The following is a 23,625-nucleotide window of genomic DNA, read 5'->3' on the forward strand; positions in this document are numbered from 1 at the left end:
CTAAAGGTAAGTGGCTGCTGAGAACCAGCATCATATTCATTGCAGCCCAGACCTTGAAGAGTCAAATCTACCCGAGAAGAGTCCTGGTTATCCATAATCTCCTGCTCTCCCCCATCTGCTGATGATTGTCAGTTCTCTCCTAGAGAGAAAGGGAGAAAACTCGGTAGAAGACGGTCAGTCATCAGCAGGTGGGCAGGAATCCATGAATAACCAGGACTCTTCTCAGGTGGCCGGGACTCTTTTCCAGGCCCAGTCTGCAATGATTGTGATGTTGGTTCTCGGCAACCACTTACTTTTAACTTTTAAATGACAGACCGGTCAAATCTACTCACCTGTCTCTGCTTTATGCTGCCGTTAGTATGGACAGCGTAAAGGTGATGACAGGTTCCATTTAAAGGGGCTTTACAGGCTAAAGGTATTGATGACTGATCCTTAGGATAGTTCATTAATATCAGATCAGTGGGGGTCGGACACCTTGGACCCCAGCCAATCAGCTGTTACCTACAACTGTCAGCACTCCCACTGAGAATGAAGCAAGAAGGATAGCTCCATTCAAAGTGTAGACGGTGAAGGTAACAGCTGATTTTTGGGGTGCTGGGAGTCAGACCCCACCAGTCTGGATATTGACGACTTATCCTCAGGAGAAGTTATCATTATCGCTAGTCCAGAAAATCATTTTAACTTACCACATGGCCTTTTGGATAAGTATGTGTATGTACTGTTCAGACGCCACCTTTTCTTTCTGAGTGTGTCCCTTTATCTACCATGTTTTATATATTATATAATGTTAGTATTTAAAACAAAGATAAATTTTGTGATTTTGGTAAGTTTGATGTAGCACAGGACTGGTTGAATGTACATGCTAGGCCAATTTTATACTGGTTTCCGCTGAACGCCTTGACAAAATTGTGATGGAACCACCAGGTGTGGATTCACCATACAAACCTATACTTACGTCATTATTGATAATGTGAACAAAGGGGAGTTGTGCTGATTAAAGGAGCCATCACTAACTGATCAGCAGGGGTCCAACACCTCTCAGCCCTGTCAATCAGCTATTTGGGTGTAGCTCTGACCCCAAAAGTTGGCACCGGAACTTTAGTTCCATCAACTTTGTAGTGTTAAGAGCTCATTACTACAGTGCTGCTCGCACTGGAGTCACTTCGTAAAGGCGGGACACCCCTTTTAATGCTGATACAGTGAAAAGTCACTGGTTTTAATCCGTGTATGTAATTATGATATACCTGATCATGCGATCCGATGTATCCTGATCCTGGTCAGGGTCCTGCGTGTCTCCATTTTCACTTCGGCAGCCGGTCATTATGCTATCGGAGTCTGGAGTAAGGGGCTCATCCACATCATCCATTAGTCTGCTGCTTGGATCACTTTCATTGTCACTCCCCTCTTCCATGACAATATCAGATTCTGCACCAGGACTCAGCAAGTCTTCAAAGAGAAAATAAGAAACAAATATAAAGATTAAAAATTTACTTAAAGGGTTTTGCCCATCTCAGACATAGGTCACCAACGTCAGATAGGTGTGGACCCCGGTCCCTGGGATTCCCTTATCTCCAGAACAGGGGCCTCATGATGAAGGAGAACACATTGCACATGTGCGTCACGCTCGGCTGTTTTCAGAAGTCCCATAGTGGTGAATAGAGAGTGCACTGCCCATGCACGACCACCTCTCCATTCACCGCTACGGGATTGCTGGACATGGCCAAGCCCTCGGCTATTCACGGAGATGCCATCAACGTCTGAGATTAAAATACCATTTTAATAGTTGCTGTAATGTACACCACATATAAAACACTCATGATATATATACCTCCATTAATGGCCACCTCCCCAAGGCAATTGTGAGGCACTTTAGTTGCACAACGCTTGTGACAGTTGAATTTGCAGTCCTTGCATTGCAGCCCTTGACGGAACAGACCTTTTAGCAGCTTCTTACAGTACTGGCACACCGTCGGCCGGGTGTAGGAGTGAATAACAAACGTGTGAGGCACTTTGACCTTGGACAGCAAGATCTTGTCCAGTTGGATTGGGCGACCAGGGGTTGGGTAGGGTTGGGAACTAGATCTCTTCTCCCGAACAAATGACTCTGATGGAGATTTTTGCTGCAAAGAGAAAGGATGTCAATTTTAGAACATTCCTTAATGTCACAAGTAGAATGTAAAGGATTTGTATGCTTGCAATAACAACAACAAAAACGACATCAAACACTGTAGAAATAATAATGGAATAAAGCAAGAGAGACATCTAGGAGACTGGCATGGTGCTGTGGCTGCAGCAGAAATCACACGGGTTCATTTCTGGCCAATTTCTATTGTTATTTTTATGCTAAGGCTTCAAGATGATTTAAAGGGGTTGTGTCATGAATAATATGCTACAGTTTTCAAACTAGCGACTGCATCTCAATCCTTTTCTAACTGCATGCATTTGATAGAGCCACTAAGCTATTGGGCTGTTCTTGTCCACCTCACTTTGGTGGTTGCACGTACTCGGTTTAATTCTTCAACAGCCATATCTTCTGTTAGAAGCTGCGGCAGTTACCGGGAAAGGACATGTCCTCAAAGAAAGGACACTTCACCTGAACGGTGAGCGCATATGATTCTAGCAGGGAAACTGGACCTATGACCAGGGAGATCTCTGGTTCCATAGGATATCTGATTTTCAGGTTTACATCAATCACGGCTTTTCCCCTTTAGCACATGAATAAAGGAAGATCTTAAATTACAGCTGTGGATACAACAAGGTCATTAGCAACATGGCAAAAAACTGCAATCTACTGTGAGCTATGTCATGGAGCATTCACTATAGCAGGGAAGAGACAGACACGGAAACAGTAAGGATCCTCTGCAGAGTCTAAGGACACGTGGCTACACCACATCTTCATATTACCATGAGGCAATGTAAACAGGCATCTGCTCAGGATAAAACCTCTGATAGCCCAGCAGTTTATTGACTAATTCATGCGGGGGGAATTAACTATGGTGGAAAAGGTCATAAGGTCTTGTACACTAATGCTAGACAGACGCCGTGAGTAAATGTGGCCCAATGCTGTGCAGTGCATATTGTCTGTTACAATTCTGCAGATACGTGTCTACGAAAGAGCACAAAAAAGAAGGCCATGAGGAAGCCCAAATGTGCTGTGCCCAGACCAATACGGGAACTTAGACGCTTTCTCCCCCTCAAATGCAGCTGAAAGACACGGATGACATAAGAAAACTATCAGTAAGGCGATTGCCGGGAAGGAAACGTTCAAGTCAATGGGCACCTGATCCATTTTCTATTGTCTGAGAAAACGGATCCGGGACCATTGACTTGCATTGCGTTTTCCTCCGCATCCCATGCCAGACAGAAAACTGCAGCTTGCAGCGTTATTCTGTCCGGTGTGAGAAACCCAACCAAACTGAACGAATGCATTCTGGTGAACTCTGCTCTGTTCCATTTTGTCCCCTGTTGACAATGAATGGGGACAAAACAGAAGCGTTTTTCTCTGGTATCGAGATCCTCTGCCTGATCTCAATGCAAGTGTGAAACTAGCCTAATCAGCGGCAGTATTACACTGCCAGATCATCACTAGCGATCGTTAATACGAAAGCTCGTCAGCGATCATCTGCAAGATTATCTGTGCGCCTAATATAAGCTTAAATTGGTTGTGTCACTTCAACAAAGGGCATTAATTATGTAGAGGAAGTTAAAGGGGTTGTTTCATCTCAGACAATGGGGGCATATCGCTAGGATATGCCCCCATTGTCTTATAGGTGCCCCACAAAGTGGTGGCTGGAGGACTCCGGATGGGCCACCACCATCAAGCGCTCTCCCCATAGAAGTGAATGGGAGCGCACCGCGCATGATCAGCCACCGCTCCCATTCACTTCTACAGGCCTGACGGAAATAGCCAAGCCAGCACTCAACTATTTTTGGCGGCAGTGCATGTGCAGTGCACGCTCCACTATTTTCGGGGCTCGATACAGGTGCGGATCCCAGTGGGAAAATGGGGGCATATCCTAGCATTTCCTGGAGATGAGACAACCCCTTTAACACAAAGCACTTTCTAATGTATTGCGATTGTCCATATTGCCTCCTTTTCTGGCTGGATTCATTTATCCATCACATTATACACTGCTCGTTTCCAATCCAGCAGCGGTGGCCGTGCTTGCACACTATAGGAAAAAGCAACGGCCTATGTTGGCTCTCACGGTCCTGGCCACCAAAGGCCACACTTTTTCCTATAATGTGCAAGCATGACCACTACTGATGGATTGGAAACGAGCAGTGTATAATGTGAAGGAAAAAAGGAATCAAGCCAGCAAAGGAAGCAATATGGACAATCACAATACATTAGTAAGTGCCTTGTATTAACTTTCTCTACATGATAAATGCCACTCGCTGACGTGACACTTTAAGCCTCAGTGCTCATTCACTATCAATTGCATCTAAAACCCTTCATTGTAGAATTACAGTGCATGTGTAAGGTCACAACCGTGAATGAGGAGGGTCCATAAAAGCTCCGGTTATAAAATGGTTAATGCCTTCACTGCTATATCATTAGCGCTGTAAGGCACTCAACTCCAATAATCTGCATAAAACTAATATAAATGGCCGACTGCTGGCTTTGCAGGGAGAGCAGAGGCCCCAGAAGCCTGATCTGTGGGCTATTTCCAAGACTCAGCTATGGCTGGAACTGCTCCAGGAAATGATTGCTAAAACCAGATTACATGATGGAAACTGCAGCTGATGGGGAGCTCGCTGAGAGGTGCCATAACCCATTCACTACCAACCGGGAAACTAGGAGGATTTACTAACCGCAGACGGGATCTGATACTGAAGTGACAAAGGTCACCGCTTTAGAGTGCGAGCTCTAGTGATCGGGGTAGACCTGACCCAATTTAATAAGCCATTTCCAGCTACTTTAACATCTGGAAACATTCAACAAGTAAAGAGTTAATTATAAGACAACAGGACTGTTGGGCCAGCGCAGGACCATGCTAATGTTGTGCAGCCAGAAAACACAGAAAGGATGTCGTCTGGAGATGCAGTCGTGAAGTGTGGAGCTCCGCCAGCAGCAGGAACTAGGCCCGAGCCAAGCCAAACAGCAAGGTATGGGAGAACAAGCTTCACCTCTCCTTCACACACTGTCCTAGCCATGGTCTCTGCAAACACAGGGCACGCTGAGCCAATATGCCTTTCTCACACATTGTACACTGCATTACCTAGGTGAACTCTATCACATTACATCGCTCCAATCAATCCTAACTTTTAAAGCCACAATAAGATGATTAACGCGCAGGATAATGCGCAGTGCACCCACCATGAAAATAGGGAGAGGTGCAAAATACTACAAGCTGGGATAGAGAGAACATGGCGATACACCGATCAGGGATTCTCAAATTTACTCTAAAGGCCCCAATATACGTTAGTGTATTGTCGGCTGAACCCGCTAAGAACGGTGTGTTCAGCTGACAATCTAATATGTATGGGAAGGTCACGACAAGCCCGAAGGATGGTTTTGGGGGACAAAAGGATTGGGCAAAGTGAATATTTTCACTGAATCCTTTTCTTCTATCAGGAGATAAAGGTGGCGCCAGGACTGTCTTGCAGGGGGTTTCTCCTCTGTCCCCAAAAAAAACACAACACTGAACTGAACGCATAGGTGTATGGGGCAGTCGGGAAAGATAGCGGGCGGATGAATGACCAGCCGAGTAGTCAGCTTTGTAGGGAATAGGTCAGGTTTCCACACAGCGGGAGCCGCATGTCAGGTTCGGCTGCATGGAGGTCCAGCCTTAGGTTGTGAACAATTACACGGGTTGTACAAGCTTTAAAGTTATCCCGTATTTACAGCATAGGGGACAACTAACTTATCAGTGGGGGTCTGACCACTACGACTCCAACGTATTCTAAAACGGAGGGAACCGTTCCCACATTCTGCTATCTCCAGCAGTGCCATAGAGAATGGAGCAGCAATCTGCCAGTGCATAAGGGTGGGGGAACAGGGCCCCTAACCATGGATAGGAGATAACTTTATAAATTTGCACAAGTTCCAGTTCTGCAGGAAGCATATGCAAATATACCAAACAAGAAAAGTGACTTAAGGGCTGCCGTATCCATTTTTTGCCGCCTGAAATTGCGGATCTGCAAAAGACGTATATTGGCCAAGAGACTGCTCCTTTTTTTTTTTTTTTTAACTCCTTCACAAATCTCTTATTCTTGTCTGCGAAACAGACAAGCATAGGATATGTTTTATTTATCTTTTGCAGAGCTATGGAACGGATTTATGGATGCGGACGGCATCTTATGAATGGGCCCACATCTGTTCCGCAAAAAATGGGGATCGGATGCGGACCAAAACTAAAGCCGTGTGCATGAACCCCAAGACTGAATATCCACAAAGGATCTATTTGAACCATCAGATGCACACTCATGTAATCTAAAGAACCCTTAGGCCACCTGTACACATTGTGGAATACGTGCGTTTTTTACACGCACAAAAACCATAGTATAGTACCAGCAAAGTGTATAGGATCACACAAATCTCATGTACACTTTGCTGATTATTTTCTGTCCGGCAATCGACCTGCCGAGAGAATTTCGAAATCCACAGCATGTTAGTTATGTTTTCAGCTTTAGCTGTGGATTTCACTCTTTTCCAAACAAACCTGCATCAAATCCGCACCAAAAACCATTTTTTTGGATACGGTGCAGATATGCACATAAATCCACAAGGAAATTCATGCGGATCTTATGTGCATTCACCTCCGATCTTGTGTGCAGGTACACTTGGGGTACTAAAGTACAAAAAAAATACTACTACAAAAAAAAAAAAAAAATAACACTCCTCACCTCTTGAGTCCCCTACGGATCCAGTGCAGATGCTCCAGTGGTCCTCCTGGTCTTCTATTGGCCGTACTACTGGCATCATTGCTCCCATACAATCTTTGTACTGTGCATTGCTTTCCAACCCTTTTGTTTAACACAACAATGTTCTGTCTTCAATACTAAACCTACTAAATCTTATCAAACGCTGCATCCTACACAAATCTTCTCTGCTAAACTACAGGCAATGATCAACCCCTTAGTATAAGCTCCTAGTAAGTTACACAAATGTGGACCACTGGATGCATTTAACCATACCCTTTAACATACTGAGGGTCTACAATATGTGCTCTCATCCTTATTTCTCCAAATGCACTACTAAACCCATTGCACACTGTACACAGCACAGTATTCCTGTACAGAACTTTCTTTTCTAACTTTTACATGCGTCTTAAAGGGGTTTTCCAGGCTCCTGATCTTGATGACCTATGCTCTGGATAGGTCATTAATACCCTATCGGTGAGGGTCAGACAGCACGCACCCCACTGATCAGCTGTTACTTGCAGGACCTGGAACTGAGTGCAGCAGGAAGCACAGCTCCATTCAAAGTGCAGTGGTGGTGCGGGGTTACTGCAGCTCGGCGACCACTGAAGGGGATGCAGTAACCCACCACGGCCAGCGGTGCTTCCCATTCCATTCAAAGTGCTAGATAAAGATGATCAATAGGGGTGCGGGGTGTCGGACGCTCACCAATCGGATAATAATGGCCTATTCTGAGGATAGGTCATCAGTATCAGAGTCCGGAAAATGCTTCTAACCATGTCCCACATTCCCAAAAACAAATGCTGTTCATGTTAACTAGCCAGCTATGGTCCTGGCCCCTTGCTGTAGCACAAAGAAGGAAGGTACGGAAAAGTGATGCTGGGTTGGAGAATGAGATTCACGTACCTCAAAGAGTGGGGCTGAGAGGAGACTGATTAAGGAAGCAGATGGCAGCGTAAAGGGGCAGAAAAAAGACGTAATGTTAAAAAGACGACAAATGAAAGATTTGGTTAGATGACAGACAGAGGAATGAGAGAGGGCAGGGGATACAGGCTCTGCATGCACGCTAACAACAGGCACCACACTTCAGGCTCCCCCATATTCTGAAATCTACAGGATTAACTAATGTTCACCATAGTCCATTCACCATAAAGAAACCCCTTAAAAGACTCAATAAGAACCATCCAAAGATTTATAGGCTTACATCAAATAGACAGCATTTAGTCTGTTCATGCACGGATTTCAGTTTCAATGCAGCCAGTGCAGTGTGATGATCAGGCAAGGTGTTAGGCTGGGACTACACTGCGACACGTGTAACGCGGCCAAAAACAATGAGCGACTTGTCTGCATCTTGCAGTCGCACAAATGTTTTACTAAAAAAAACTGCGAAGTCACAGGAGAGTCCGGTCACTCTACACTTACATTAAAGGGGTTGTCCCACGAAAAATAGTCTACAGTTTTTAAACCAGCACCTGGATCTGAATAAATTTTTTAATTACATGTAATTAAAAATGTAGCATAGCTACTGAGTTATTCAATAAAAATGTATCTGTCTAGCGCCACCTGCTGTTTGTTTTTTCTTATTTCTGTGTCTTCCTCATTGAGAAGGCCGCACATGCTCAGTTTCATCCTTCAACTACCTCCTGAGCTGTGATAGGCAGAGCGTGGACACGCCCCCTGAGCTGTGATGGGGAGAGCGTGGACACACCTCCTGAGCTGTGATGGGGAGAGCGTGGACACGCCTCCTGAGCTGTGATGGGGAGAGCGTGGACACGCCTCCTGAGCTGTGATGGGGAGAGCGTGGACACGCCTCCTGAGCTGTGATGGGGAGAGCGTGGACACGCCTCCTGAGCTGTGATGGGGAGAGCGTGGACACGCCTCCTGAGCTGTGATGGGGAGAGCGTGGACACGCCTCCTGAGCTGTGATGGGGAGAGCATGGACACGCCCCCTTAGCTGCAGCAGAAAGGACACTCCCCTTGAGCTGCCAGCTTGATATAAATCTAGTGGAGCAATGAATGAGGAGATCTCTGGATCCATGTGAGGTACAGGGCTGGTTCTAGCTTTGTTAGAAAGAGATTGTCATCTAACTATATGATGTCTGATTTTCATTTTTTACATTAGTCACGGGATAACCCCTTTAAAATGAATGGTGTAAAAGTCGCATCGACCTGCATGTTGTAGGTTGCACTGCAAAATCATTGACAACCATTAGATCCATTGACATTTACAAACAGCAAGTCACAGAAAAGTTGCAGGACAAAACATTTTGTTTGGCTTGTCTGCAATTTGCTGTCTTGCAGCTATTTTACAGCTAAGTCAAGAAAAGTCGCATGTGATTCACATTAAAGCCAATGGAGTAAAAGTTGTGTGCGACTTGCATAATGTCACACCGCCACACCACTGACAATCAGAGGATGCAGAGTGACAGATGTCGTTGTGTAGGCCCAGCCTTAACCTTTTTAGGTCAGCAAAACGTGATCTGCCATAAGAAGTTACGTGGCGTAACAATGGGATCAAAGCCAATAAAGGTGCAGCTTTCCATCTTTAAAAGGCACTAAGCATGGTGTACAAAGGAATGCTCATTCCTCAACCATCCCAGGGTCCTTTAAGCATCTTGGCGCCTGACTCTGCTTTCAGACTGCATTCTCACTTTTCAGCTGCAATGTGGTCAAAACGGCACCGACCTGCCGGCCAGCATGGTTTTCAAAAGCAGTTTAATTGAATGTTACTGGGGTATTTATTGCAGCTAAAAGTGGCAATACCGTGCTGCCAGTAACCAGGGCACATCACAGCCACAGCGAAGCCGTAATAAGTGAGAGGAGACCAGAGAAGGAAAATGGTGAAGTCTGTCTGCTCTTACATGCAGCAGGAGCAGAAATGCTGGAAAGAAAAGTTTGATGTGCTTGTTTGTGAAGAATAGAACATGCTCTTCTCTATTCACAATGGCATCTCCTAAGGTAACGAGTGATGCCACGTTGTGCACAGTGCAATGCCAATCACGTATGTGGATTACCAAATATGCTACGGATACAGCAGCCTGGCACTGTGCACACGTGAACCAACATAGTTTGTCCGAGACTCCCGACCCATCACATACCAAAAGTGTCTCTTCTGAAGACCAAGAGATCGGTTCTGCAGACACAGTGCGGATGCTGGATAATCCAGTTAGTGACACGTTTGACAACCGTCGCTTTCGGACCCCACTACAGTTGTTTGGTATCTTGAAGGCGCATCGCTTGTGGTAGTTGAGACCACATCCTGTAGGAAAAATGTAAAAAGCATTGTAAACTGTGTAACAGAGATCCCAGTAAGGTTCGCCACTGTTGTTTTCTGGAATTTTGGCCGGTAAAAATACCACAGCAAGCTGCGGTATTTTGTCCGGTCAAATACCGTACAAGGGACGGAACAGAAGACATCCTGATGCATACTGAACGGATTGCTTTCCATTCAGAATGCATTTGGACAAAACAGATGCGTTTTTTTCCAGTATTGAGACCCTTTACCGGATTTCAATACTGGAAAAGAATAAAGCTAGTGTGAGTACCCTTACCTATGTGGCAAATTATTACGGCTTCAAAGTGTTATAAAATGTCACCTGACAATATGATACAATGATACTATACATTGGAGGACTGGGGATATGAAAGGCTACGTTCACCTTCACCGTCCCAATTCATTTAAAATGAAGCAACTTTGTTATTCACTATGAAGGGTCTCAGTCAGAGAGACATCGCATATGCATCATGACCATGTTCACTTCTATAGAGAGCGTCAAGTATTAAAGACTTTTATACTGATGACCTATCCTCTGGATCACTATCGGTCAGACCCCCGGGACCCCCACCGATCAGCTATTTGAGAAGACACTGGTTCTCCCAGTAGCGCCACGGGATTCTCTCAGCTTAGCATAGGCCACGTTCATCGGTCACATGGCCTAGACACAGTTCAGCCCCACAGAAGTGAATAGGGCCGAGCTGCGATACAAAGCAAAGTCACTATACAAGGTATGACGCTGTGCGCTGAGAGAAGGCCGCGGCTTAACTGCCATGCTTTCTCAAACAGCTGATCGGTGGGGGTATCAGGTGTCGGACCCCCACCATTCAGGTACTGATGACCGGTGCAGAGGATATGTCATCAGTATAAACATCTTGGAAAACCCCTTTAATTCAATATCTTGCTCCGAAGAAGTCTGACAACTCACTTATTTAGCAGAGCCTACCAGCACAATACATAAACTTTCTGAAGGGTTAAGATGTTACAAGTGAGGTGAGAGAAAGACCAAGTCCTACACTTCTTCCTTCCAGAGATGCTCATGCAACAAAAATCCAAACACGAAGACTCATGAAAATGCCAGTCCAGTAATTCTGACAGCTTCCAGACAACAAGGTATAGCCGGGCAAGAAGATAAAAGTGAGCGACTAGGATAAAAACACATCTCAGGGCGATTATAGGGAAGGACTGTTATTACAGGCCCATGGAAACGAGCTGCCGATCACCCAACAAACGAGAAACATTCTTGTCCATTGGGTGAAATGATCTTTCATGCAGCACATTAAACCATGGCTTCTGGGCAGTGAATTGTGCTGTGTGAACAGCGATCTGTATAAGGAGAAGCAATAGCAGTAGGGCTGACATTATTTTCAATTTAGGGACGATTGATTTTTCTTGATTTTTTTTACTGTATTTTTCAGAATATAAGACACTATCAAAAGTGGGGGGAAAGTAGCAGTGCGTCTTATAGTCAGAATGCTAATGACCACTTCCATTATGAAAGGGGTCTTCAGCACGTGGGAGGCACGGGGCAGTACTGCGCTGGCTATACTCATATATATATATATATAATGCTGAGTGTATGCATCTATGTGTGCATTTCCGATAAAAGAATCCGCACCATCGCATTTACAATCACAAAATTTTGCACAGCCGCCTCCTATGACTCGGGGAACATCAAAGACTATGACTATGAAATTTTCACCCCGTACTTTCCAATTATTTGCCAAAAAATACGCTTAGTAACCTAACCGCCAAACTACAGGAGCCATTGTCTGTTGCCTGTTGTCGCAGTTAGCCTGGATATTCGTCAGGTTGCATATAGCAACCAATCACAGCTCAGATTCTATTTTGCTACAGGTCCTTAATATGAGCTCTGATTGGTTGCTATTGGCAACGAAGGACATTCTTAGTAGAAGACAGCAGGGGCTCTGATGGGGTGTGATCTGAGGCTGATGGGGTGTGATCTGAGGAGGCTGATGTGGCTGGGGCTCTAATGGGGTGTGATCTGAGGAGGCTGATGTGGCTGGGGCTCTAATGGGGTGTGATCTGAGGAGGCTGATGTGGCTGGGGCTCTAATGGGGTGTGATCTGAGGAGGCTGATGTGGCTGGGGCTCTAATGGGGTGTGATCTGAGGAGGCTGATGTGGCTGGGGCTCTAATGGGGTGTGATCTGAGGCTGATGGGGTGTGATCTGAGGAGGCTGATGTGGCTGGGGCTCTAATGGGGTGTGATCTGAGGAGGCTGATGTGGCTGGGGCTCTAATGGGGTGTGATCTGAGGAGGCTGATGTGGCTGGGGCTCTAATGGGGTGTGATCTGAGGAGGCTGATGTGGCTGGGGCTCTAATGGGGTGTGATCTGAGGAGGCTGATGTGGCTGGGGCTCTAATGGGGTATGATCTGAGGAGGCTGATGTGGCTGGGGCTCTAATGGGGTATGATCTGAGGAGGCTGATGGGGCTGGGGCTCTAATGGGGTATGATCTGAGGAGGCTGATGGGGCTGGGGCTCTAATGGGGTGTGATCTGAGGAGGCTGATGGGGCTGGGGCTCTAATGGGGTGTGATCTGAGGAGGCTGATGGGACTGGGGCTCTAATGGGGTGTGATCTGAGGAGGCTGATGGGGCTGGGGCTCTAATGGGGTGTGATCTGAGGAGGCTGATGGGGCTGGGGCTCTGATCTGAGGCTGATGGGGCTCTGATCTGAGGCTGATGGAGGCTAGGTGGTCTGATCTGAGGCTGATGGAGGCTAGGTGGTCTGATCTGAGGCTGATAAAGCTTGAGGGTCTGATTTGGGGCTCTGCTCTAAGGTCTGATAGAAAATAGAAAATTAACTTACTGATTAACATTTATTTTTGGGGGGATAGGAAAAGATCTATTCTCTTTTGCATTTTTCATCTTTTTACTTTCACAGGGCAGTGTAAGGGAGCATGCATACAAACGTACTTTTTGTCTGCATCCAAGCCATATTTTTTGTTTGATGTGGACCCATTCACTTCAATCGAGCTGCAAAAAATGCAGACAGCACACCATGTGCTGTCCACATCCATTTGTTCATTCCATGGCATCTACATAAATATAGAACATGTCCTATTCTTGTCCACATTACGGACAAGGGATAAGACTGTTCTATTATGGCCCGGATGTTCTGAAAAATGCGGATTGCACATGGCCAGTATCTGTGTTTGGCGGATGCGCAATTTGCGGACTGCAAAAAGAGCTATGGCCATGTGCACAAGCCTTAAATAACATGTTATCTTTATGATATGGGGGGTTGTGGCGAAAACAATTCAAGACTATAGATGTGTGCATTTTTTACCACTTTTACAAACTAAAACCACTTTTTTGCTGCATTTTTTTGGTATGCATGCAGACAGATTTTTCTTTAAACCATCATGGGGTATGCCATAAATGTCTGAAAGATTCTGCACATGTGCAGCCACCCTCTGCAGTTTTCTGAATGCCCATAGCAGTAAATGGAGAGTACCACATGCATGTGCACTGAGCTTCAGGGCCCCAATCTCGGGATACCAGCAAGTACCAGAGGGGCATATCCGATAAATATCACAAATGGTCCAGATGGGACAATCCCTTTAAGTATGTAGTAAATTATGAAATTCACTACAGACAAGGTGTATTTCTGCATAGAATGCTCTAAATATGGTGTTTTTTTTTTCAGAAAAGTTGAAAAACATCTGTTCTAATTATACAGTTAAAAAATGCAGCAGAAACAGTAAAAACCGCAAAGCACTGTTCAACATCATTACAGTAAGCAACATACACATAGTTCAACTATCATTGCACTAAAACAATATACCAGTACACCTGTATTCTTCGGGCACCTAAAACTCTGCTAATGTTATTATGCTCGGCCAAAATGAATGGTCTATATTCCAAACTCACCCTCACATTTGAGGCCCTGCCTCACCAAGCCCCAGAGCATCTCTCCACAGTGGTCACAGAACGCCGGAGCCCGGTACGAGTGGACATACAATGTATGTGGACGAATTTGGAAATCTTCAAAGGTTGCAGAAGCTGAAAACACAAAAGGCACAAACATCAGTTTCTTTTAGACTGACGGCATCATACTGCAGTGAGGACAGTGCTGAACGCTTCAAAGGGATCTTCAAAACGTAGACATCTGGGACCCATACCTATATGGACAACCAGGGTGCCTCTCCACACAAGTGCAGCTAGGACCTTTCACTAGTTTAAAAACTAAAAACCATCTATATCAGTGGGCAGAGCGGCGCCCAGGGGTCCCCCTGCACTTACTAGTATGTCTGGGCGCCGCTCCGTTCGCCCGGTATAGGCTCCGGTGTCTGCGCTCCCTCTGTTGTACTGGGCAGAGGTTTTGTATTAGGGTTGTCCCTTGCTGCAGCGCACAGCTCATAGCCTGGGACTGATCATCCAACTGATCTGTGGGATGTAGTAGCCTCCAGCACAGATTTGGAGAAGAATCCATGTGCAAATCAAAGTCAAAATTAGCCCAAAAGAATCTGCATGTAACACATGTGGAATTTGGTATGGATTCGGTGTGTAAACGCAGAGAAATCCACAGAAACGACCCCGCCAGGTGAATGCAGCCTAAGGGCTCACGCACACGGCCGTTGCTCAGCTGTTTCGTGCATTGTGGACCGCAATTTGCAGTCCCCAATGCACGGGCCAACATCAGTGTGAATTCTGCAGATGGATCCAGACCCATTCAACCTTAGGGAAACCCCACAGAAGCACTCCGTTCCGCAACGCACCTTCCGGATTGCTGACCCATTCAAGTGCATGGGTATATTGTGGACCTGCTGTTTGCGGGCCACAATACGGGCACAGCTGGGTGCATGAGCCCTAAGGGAAATCCAGAAAGCTACAATCAAGTGGCACAAGTCGCATTGCATAAAAATGCTGCCAACCTTCACGTTTTGGGCAAAAGATTGGCTGGATGAGCTGGGGCAGACGGTTACTCACCTAGTATACAGCTCACAGCCACCTATGTTCACAAGGGCCAGATTAGACCTGGATTTGGGCACTGATTCTATGTTAAATGACAATCAAGTTTCAAATTTGGTGGAGTTTCTGCAACCCTGTTCACATGCCTTGGCGTTTTCCACAGCAAATAGTTGGCATGCCACTTTCTTGCAGATTTAGCATTTGTAACAAGCAGTCTATGCTACACATGGAAGTAGCCTCAGCTTTCTGATAACGGTTTTATTGCAGCCCCTCACTGCTGGTTGATCATGCCGTAGTAACACGGATGAAAAATAGTCGCAAGTCTATTTATTCAGCAGTGCGACAATAGATGGACAGAAGTTGGGCAGAATGCAGGCATGTCGGGGGCTGTGAATTTACTAACAGTGTAAATTTTGGCAAAAAAAAGATGCCAAGCAGGGGCTGAAGTAGTTTTTCGCCAGGCAAAAGGTCATCTGCCATAGATACGCCTAATATATGAAGAGGAACACGCCTCGTCATAAATCAGAGGAGTCTAAGGGGGGAAAGTGTAAAAAGCCCCACTGTGTCCATGGCTGGGACAGTCAGCTGCACTCCGCTGTGGGAGCTCATGGACCATGGTAGGATATGATGGAAAATGTCACCGGTTTACCTAGACATAGCTGTGCTGCCCACGACACTTATTGCCATGCTTCACGCTCGTGTCCCCTCCTTCAGTGTTATACAAGGTTGATTTATATGACACACGTAGGTGTCAAACAGGAAACCATTAAATCTCACAATTTTCCTGTGGCCTGACCATTTGTAGACCATGCTTCACACCTAAGAGGCAGCCACAAAAGCCACTCAACCACATACAAACCTGCACTAAGGAATACTGGGTTTCTTGGACAAGAAGTCCGATGTGGCCTCTCTCCCCTCTACAAGACAGTATGAGCTCTGCTGTAAGGGCCATCTAATCAGTCTAGACATGCACCTACCACACAAGGGCAGCAAATACCCTAAACCAACTTCGCCCCTCCTGCTTGGATCTGGTATGGCGACACGCCTTAGGGAGAGTTCACATCACTGTTATTATCTATCAGAAGAACATAAATAAGCAGTCCGAACACGATCCCGTTTTTTTCTGTTCTTCTGACGAATCAGACGAGCGGAAGAATAACGGTAATGTGAACTCTCCCTTAGCTGTTCCACAGCTATTCTTCAAGACTCCTCAACTACATGTAATGGTGGGTTTACACGGGCCAAGGAGCCGACGCTTCCTTCCCAAAAACTGTGGGGGTAAAGCGCTGCATTTCCATGATCCCCTCCGCATTATGAGGAGCGGTTGCTGTTGCGATCACTTGTCTGTCTAAACAGTGATCGGCTGCCCAGAAACCACCATTTGTGTGTCTGCATGAACGGCAGTTTCACGCTATGAACGAGCTTTTTGCTTATTCATCTGGTGATTGGCTGCTCCTTTAGGCGACTTTCACACTAGTGTTTATGCTGGATCCGCCGGGGCTCGGCAAAAACGCTTCTGTTACTGATAATACAACCATCTGCATCCGTTATGAACGGATCCGGTTGTATTATCTTTAACATAGACAAGACGGATCCGTCATGAGCTCCACTGAAAGTCAATGGGGGACGGATCCGTCTTCTATTGTGGCAGAGAAAACTGATCCGTCCCCATTGACTTGCATTGTGGGTCATGACGAATTCGTCTTGCTCCGTATCCCAAGACGGAAAGAGAATCGCAGCATGCTCTCCGGTATGGGAACACAACCAAACGAAACTGAATCCTTTTTGGAGCACTCAGTTCAGTTTTGTCCCCATTGACAATGAATGAGGACAAAACGGAAATGTTTTTCTCCGGTATTGAGATCCTATGATGGATCTCAATACCAGAAAATAGAAACGCTAGTGTGAAAGTAGCCTTAGACATGCAGATTGATGGGAACGAGCATCTGCAGGAACGTTCGTCCCCGATAACCTGCCTGACAATCAGGTCGTGCAAATCCGCCATAACACGTTTTCGATTGGAATAAACAAATAAGCTGCCTCCCGAACTTGGTTTACTGTCCCCACTGACATGCCTTTGGGTGAGAATTGTGATAACCCCATACACACTGAAGAATTTGGCCGATGAATATGTAATTTGAATGGACTCCTCCTCGACTTTTCAGGCGCTGCCCCTATCCTCTGAAATTGTAAAACTATGGTTCATCAAAAAAATCTAAAAAAAATCACAAGGCAAACTTAAAAAATAAATCCCTCAGAATCCATCAGCTTTTAAATCTAGCATCTGTATCATCATATAATCTGGAGGAGCAGTTACATTGCTAATGAAGAGGAGACGCGGCGTATGGTGTGCAGGCCCGTCCAGCACCTCCCTGTGCATTGTACTGCACTACGCTAGTCCGGGGAGGCAATACCTTCCTTTGTATATAGCTTTCCCTTCTATGGGGGAGGTCATGCGCTCAGCTAATGTACCAAACAACCTTGGGGTAAAAACACAGCAGCCTATAAACATGTATTGAACAAGTTATGCAAGACTTAGGAGAGTGAATATTATTTGACTGCAGACCTCAATAGGGCATGAAATTGCTAATACTGCAAATAGACAATAATAGCGAGTGTACGGTATAGCCTAATTAGAGAGAAACCGGTCAGATGTTTTATGCTGCCCTATCTGACAGAGCGAGAGTCTGAGCTGTGATATACAGGTTTGTGTGATTTGGAGCAGGATTTAGGAGTATAAAGGTGAGTAAATCCTGACCGCAAAATACATACGGTTGTGTGAAAAAGGCCTAAGGCAGCTACATTTCCCATATGTCTACTTTATGTTTGCATCATTTTGTAAATGTCATTTTATTTTTTAGCACATTAGAAGGCTTAGAATTTTAGAAGAAATTCTTAAAAGTAAAAAAAAAAAATTCAAAAACCCATGGAGATGAAATTTCCCTTTTTTGGCAGATTTTTCATTTTAATTAATGTTTCACTGTAACAAAGCAAGGGTTAACAGCCAAACAAAATTCTATTTATTACCACGATTCTGCAGAAACACCCCACATGTGGTCGTGAACTGCTGTATGGGCATGTGGCAGGGCGAAGAAGGGAAGGAGCAATGGATGGATTTTGGAGGGCAGGTTTCACTGAGATAATTTTAAGTTGCCATTTCGAATTTGAAAGCCCCCTGATGCACCCCTACAGTAGAAACTCCAAAAAAAACTATGGGATAAGGTGACAGCTTTATTGTTACTATTTTGAAATTGTGTGTCTATTTTCTGAAAGCCATATTTATTTTTATATTTCTGCCGATCGTCTTGTGTAGGGGCTCGCTTTTTTGCAGGAAGAGTTGATGTTTTTATTGGTACCATTTTTTGATCATTCAATATTAGACTTTTTGGAGCAGGGTGACAATGATTGTTTTGGCACAGTTTTGAAAAAATATTTTACGGCATTCACCTGAAGTGGTAGATCATGTGATAGTTTTATAGATCAGTTTTATATTTGCTTATTATGGGGACGGGGTATTTGTTTTTAACCTGAAACTTTTTTTTTTTATAATGAAAAACACTTTTCCTTTTATTCCACTGTGGGACTTCAACTTTGGGGGGCATACAATGCATTACAATACAAGTGTATTGTAATGCAGGATCCAGGGGGCTGGGTCTCACAGGCTTTCACAGAAGACAAGCCCCTATTGCCTGTATAAGACATTGGGCTGCCTTCCCAGCCGATGCGGACGAAAAGGGAGCCCATACCCTGCGCAAACCGGATGCATGCCGCGGTCAGCTTTGACTGCGGCATACAAGGGGTTAGTACATCGGCAACAGTGTGTGCACTGATGCCGGTATATACAGGAGGGGCTCGGCTGTCAGCGACAGCCATGCCCCTCTCGCTGATCAGGCGGGTGCAGCTCATGCACCCGCCTAATCAGACCTGTACGCCGCTGGTCCTTCAGTCACGGCTCCCAGCTTCGTACATGTAATATTAATTTAGAACTAACTAAATAAATTTAGAACTAACTAAATAAATGCACACGTGTGCGATGCCATGGTTGAAAATACAAAGACAAACGCTATGCAACAGCACTCTGAAAACACATTATATGAAATAATGCTATATTCACTATACTAATGAATATGAGGCACCTAGCAAATATATTAAAATCAAAATAATTTGTGCCCATCAGAGGTCGCAATAACGCCTGTTCAGGCCATTTTACTCTCTGAAAACAGTCTAAAGGTCCATTCAGAAGTCAGTAGTGCATTGCGGATCCGCAATACACCCGGCAGGCACCCCCATAGAACTGCCTATTCTTGTCCGCGGACAAGAATAGGACATGTTCTATTTTCTTCCAGAGACACGGACCGGAAGATCAGAGCCGCGCTCCGGAAATGCAGATGTGGAGAGCACATAGTGTGCTCTGCGCATCCATTCCGCAATTTGCGGACCCATTATACGGACGTGTGACTGGAGCCTAAGGTGTACCCTGTCATTCATGTGCGCAGGAGCTTTGTTATTGGTTGATTGGGGCAGGCTGCCAAGCGATCGTGTCCTGCAGCAGGGGAAGCTGGCGGGAGCTGTAAGGAGGAGAGGCTAGCTCCCGGGCAGACGCCACTATATCGGACTGGACTTTATCACTTGGCTATAATTGCCTCATATCATTTAGGTTAGTAATGGTCCCCCTGCATACCCACCTCTTAGGCTGCGTTCACATCTCCCGCTATTTATTTCTGTTGTTCTGCTGTGTTAGATGAGCATAACAATGAAAATAATGTAAGTGCTGGATCGGTCACATAAGGCTGGGTTTCTGTCATACATTTAACGGACACAAAAAACATATACATTAATCAATGCCTCAGACAGATGTCATACTGTGGCATCCGTCACCATAAAATTCCATTACTTGTTTCCAGGACTCTGCAGGATCGGAAGGTGTACTGTACCACGTTTTTCCATCCTGCAAGGGCCAATGGAACCCTATAGTGACGGATGCCACAGTATGCCATCTGTCTGAGGCATCCGTTAACGTACACGTTTTTTGGTGTCTGTTAAATGTGTGACAAAAGTGTGAACCCAGCCTAACAGACAGGTGATGAGTCTGTTCAATTTCCGTTGGGAATCCTGTCTTTTTACCAGACAAAAGAAATGCAAGCACAGCTTTTTTGTCCACACTTTTTGACAGAATCTGCAACAAAGGCCCCAAATGGAGCCTCCAACGCAGATGTGGACAAGTGTAAGACTACGTATTATGTATCTGGATTACTGAAACTTTCGTACTCCTCCTCGGGTAAAAATACTCCACAAATATGGTAAGAGGAGTATTTTTACTCTTCCGGAAATAGTAGAATGGACCCTACACTAGATGGTACCACTACAGGGAGAGCAGGCTACAGCTATACACTGCACTAGGTAAAATTAGCCTGTGGGAAAGACTGGTTTGTTGAGAGCGGAAATTAAAAATGGAGGCAGCCACACCTCCAAAAGCATAACACAGGAACAAAAGCCAAAGTTAGTCAGCACAACCTGTAAAGTAACCGGATAGGTATGCGTCGCCATGGCTCAAAATACAAAGCCAAACACAATGCAACAGCACTCTGCAAATACTGGATATATTAACTAATGCAATATTCATTATATGATAGCTGCTACGGAGATGTAGCAGAGGCCGTACAGGGATCCGGAGTGACGTGGGTGCCGGGGAGCAGGTATATGAGGGGCCCGGGCATCGGGAAGGGGGATCTTTTAGACTTCAGATTATTCTAACTCACTGTTAAAGGGGTTATCAAGATGAGGATGGATCAGGATAACAATGGAGCCCTGTCAGTACCTAAAGAAAATGATGGCAGATACTGCTGACTATACTGTTAATCTATGTGACCTTGACCCAGGATTAAATGACAAGTAGATATGATTCTTAAAGGGGCTGTGCAGGAACACCCCCCCAGTCACCTGGACCTGTAGAGGATATATGACTTGCTGCTCCTTCTTCTGTGATGTTCCGCTGAGCTCGCTTGATGTCAATGTCTGATTTCCCACCGCCAATCGCTGGCCATGGCAGTGACCTTACTTCATGACAAACGGTCACATGACCAAGGGGATCTGGTATCCGTTGCAGCCAGCGGTTGGCTGTGGTGATGTCAAACAGGATGACTACATGGATGGCCCAGCGCAGCATTGCAGGCCTGGAGGAGGAGAAGCGGGGGCCGGGTGAGGAAGCAGGCAAGTCATCTTTCCTTTACATGTCCGGACGAATGGGATCCCTTTAAGGTGGCTATACACAGACTAAAAGGTGAACAAAACTACGGTTTCAACCAAAACAAGTGTGCGTCGGGTGAAAGTTAAAAACAATCGGTTAGTTTAGCCGACCGATGACAGCCCATTATTATCTGAAAATAAGTCAGCCGTATTTAATATTTTCTTCCAATAGTCGCACAAAAAATCTTTCTTTCCCAATTTTTTCTTTTTTTTCAATGAACAGTATGGCCAATATGGAATAAAAGGTGTATGTGTCTGAGAAATGAACGCTCACCAGGTGTTTACCTGCTATTCATCCATCAACCAACTTCTGTCTAAGGCTACTTTCACACTGGCGTTTCTGGGTCCGCTTGTGAGATCCGTTTCAGGGCTCTCACAAGAGGCCCAAAACGGATCAGTTCAGCCCCAATGCATTCTGAATGGATAAGGATCTGTTCAGAATGCATCAGTTTGGCCTCCGTTGTGCTTTTTAGACGGTCACTAAAACGCAGCTTGCAGCGTTTTGGTGACCGTCTGACGATGCGGAGCCTAACGGATCTGTCTAGACTTGCAATGTAAGTCAATGGGGACGGATCCATTTTTCACTGCCACAATATGGTGCAATTAAAAACTGATCCGTCCCACATTGACTTTCAATGTAAGTCAAGACGGATCCGTTTTGACAGACTTTTTTTGAATGAATAATGCAAACGGATCTGTCTGTGCAGATACAAGAAGGATCTGCACAAAACGAGAGTGTGAAAGTATGTGTATGGCCATCTCAAGTCTAGTGTCAATTGACATTCATAGAGATCGGAACCTGGTCAGTTAAAGGGGTTGGTCCAGCTGGACATTTATGGCACATCAGCAGGATGCTATATGGTTTCCAACAGGTCCCCACTCTTATCTACAGAATGGGTCCCAGTCTCACACCAGTGGGAACTGAGGAGTGGCAGGCATTCACTTCTATAGAACCTCCAAAAAAAGCTGACTAAGGCCTCATGCACACGGCTGTGCGGGTTTTTGCGGTCTGCAAACAGTGGATCCGCAAAAATGGAAGCCGCCCGTGTTGCCTTCGCCGGGAATATAAATGCCTATTCTTGTCGGCAAAGCACGGACAAGAATAGGACATATTATATTTTTTTAACGGGGCCGCGGAACGGAGCCACGGATGCGGTCAGCACATGGAGTGCTGTCCGCATCTTTTGCGGCCCCATTGAAATGAATGGGTCCGCATCCGAGCCGCCAAAACGGCCGCTTGTCTACTTTCAGAAGTTCCAGAGAAGTGAACGGAGAAAAACGTGTGCGGCCACCTCTCAATTCACGGGAGTATATGAATGGGCTCCCTTCTGGTTATAGAATGGAGTCCCACAGGGTGGACTTGTACCTATCAGACACTGAAGCATCTCCTATAGAAAACCCATAAATGTTCACATGGGAATAGTTCTTTTCCAGTGACCTCCCTACTGAGATGATGAGGGGACAAAATTGTTGGTACCATTCCTTTGAATTAAGAAAAAAAACAATGATCGCTGGAATAACTTTAACCCGATAAAAGTAATAATAAATAAAATGTACTGAAAATCAGACGTCTAATCTTCATTTCCTTCTACATCTGTCATCAGACACAGTTGGGTGGTCCCTATATGTGTCCTATTATTCTCACACTGGCCTCTGGAGCAGACATATCTTGGCTTTGCTGTATAGTATGGGGGAGGGTAAGCACGGTCACTCTGATTAGATGACGGCACTATTGTACTGGTGGAGGCCTAGATGGGGCAGGATAGCTGTATGCCTGGTCTATGGGGAAGGAGCTGTACTCCACTTCCTGAAGAAAGTAAGGTCCACAGGAGCAGCCGTGAGGTTTATCAAAACTGGTGTAAAGTAGAACTGGCTTAGTTGCCCATAGCAACCAATCAGGTCCCACCTTTCATTTTCCAAAGGAGCAGTGAAAAATAAAAGGTTTCCTTTACAGCAGTTCTGATAAATCTTCCCCATACTGTTTACCTGCGGAACCATGCGGCCAATAACTACAACCACGTTAGTGGCGTTTTTGACTGCTGTGTGTGAATTCACCCTTAGTCTCCAAGAAGTGATGTGTACAGAACCCCTCCGCCACAGAGTGACAGGGAAGAGGCAACTTAAAAAAAGCTAAAATATTTAGGATGTGAAAGCAAGCTACTACTCAATGAGGAGCAGAATTGTGATTGTAGCTCTGGCTGTAAGTCAGGATTAGTGCAACATACAGTAAGTAACACAATGTAGTCACAAAGCTAGCTAATCTTTATATAATATACTTTATCCAAGAGTCTAAAATTATGCTTTAA

General features: G+C 45.4%; 1 protein-coding gene across 1 annotated transcript in view; it reads right to left on the minus strand.

Moving 5' to 3' along the window:
- PRKD1 (protein kinase D1) overlaps nucleotides 1-23,625 on the minus strand; it is a 137,653-nt gene that overhangs the window by 24,976 nt on the left and 89,052 nt on the right. The window contains exons 3-6 of the mRNA XM_040411654.1: nucleotides 14,033-14,164; nucleotides 9,963-10,123; nucleotides 1,829-2,120; nucleotides 1,245-1,446 (exon numbers count right to left, since the gene is read on the minus strand). Coding sequence (XP_040267588.1) covers nucleotides 1,245-1,446; nucleotides 1,829-2,120; nucleotides 9,963-10,123; nucleotides 14,033-14,164 — 787 coding nt within the window. The remainder of the gene's footprint in view (nucleotides 1-1,244; nucleotides 1,447-1,828; nucleotides 2,121-9,962; nucleotides 10,124-14,032; nucleotides 14,165-23,625) is intronic.

This window comes from Bufo bufo, chromosome 11, assembly GCF_905171765.1.
Source record: "Bufo bufo chromosome 11, aBufBuf1.1, whole genome shotgun sequence".
Lineage (NCBI taxonomy): Eukaryota > Metazoa > Chordata > Amphibia > Anura > Bufonidae > Bufo > Bufo bufo.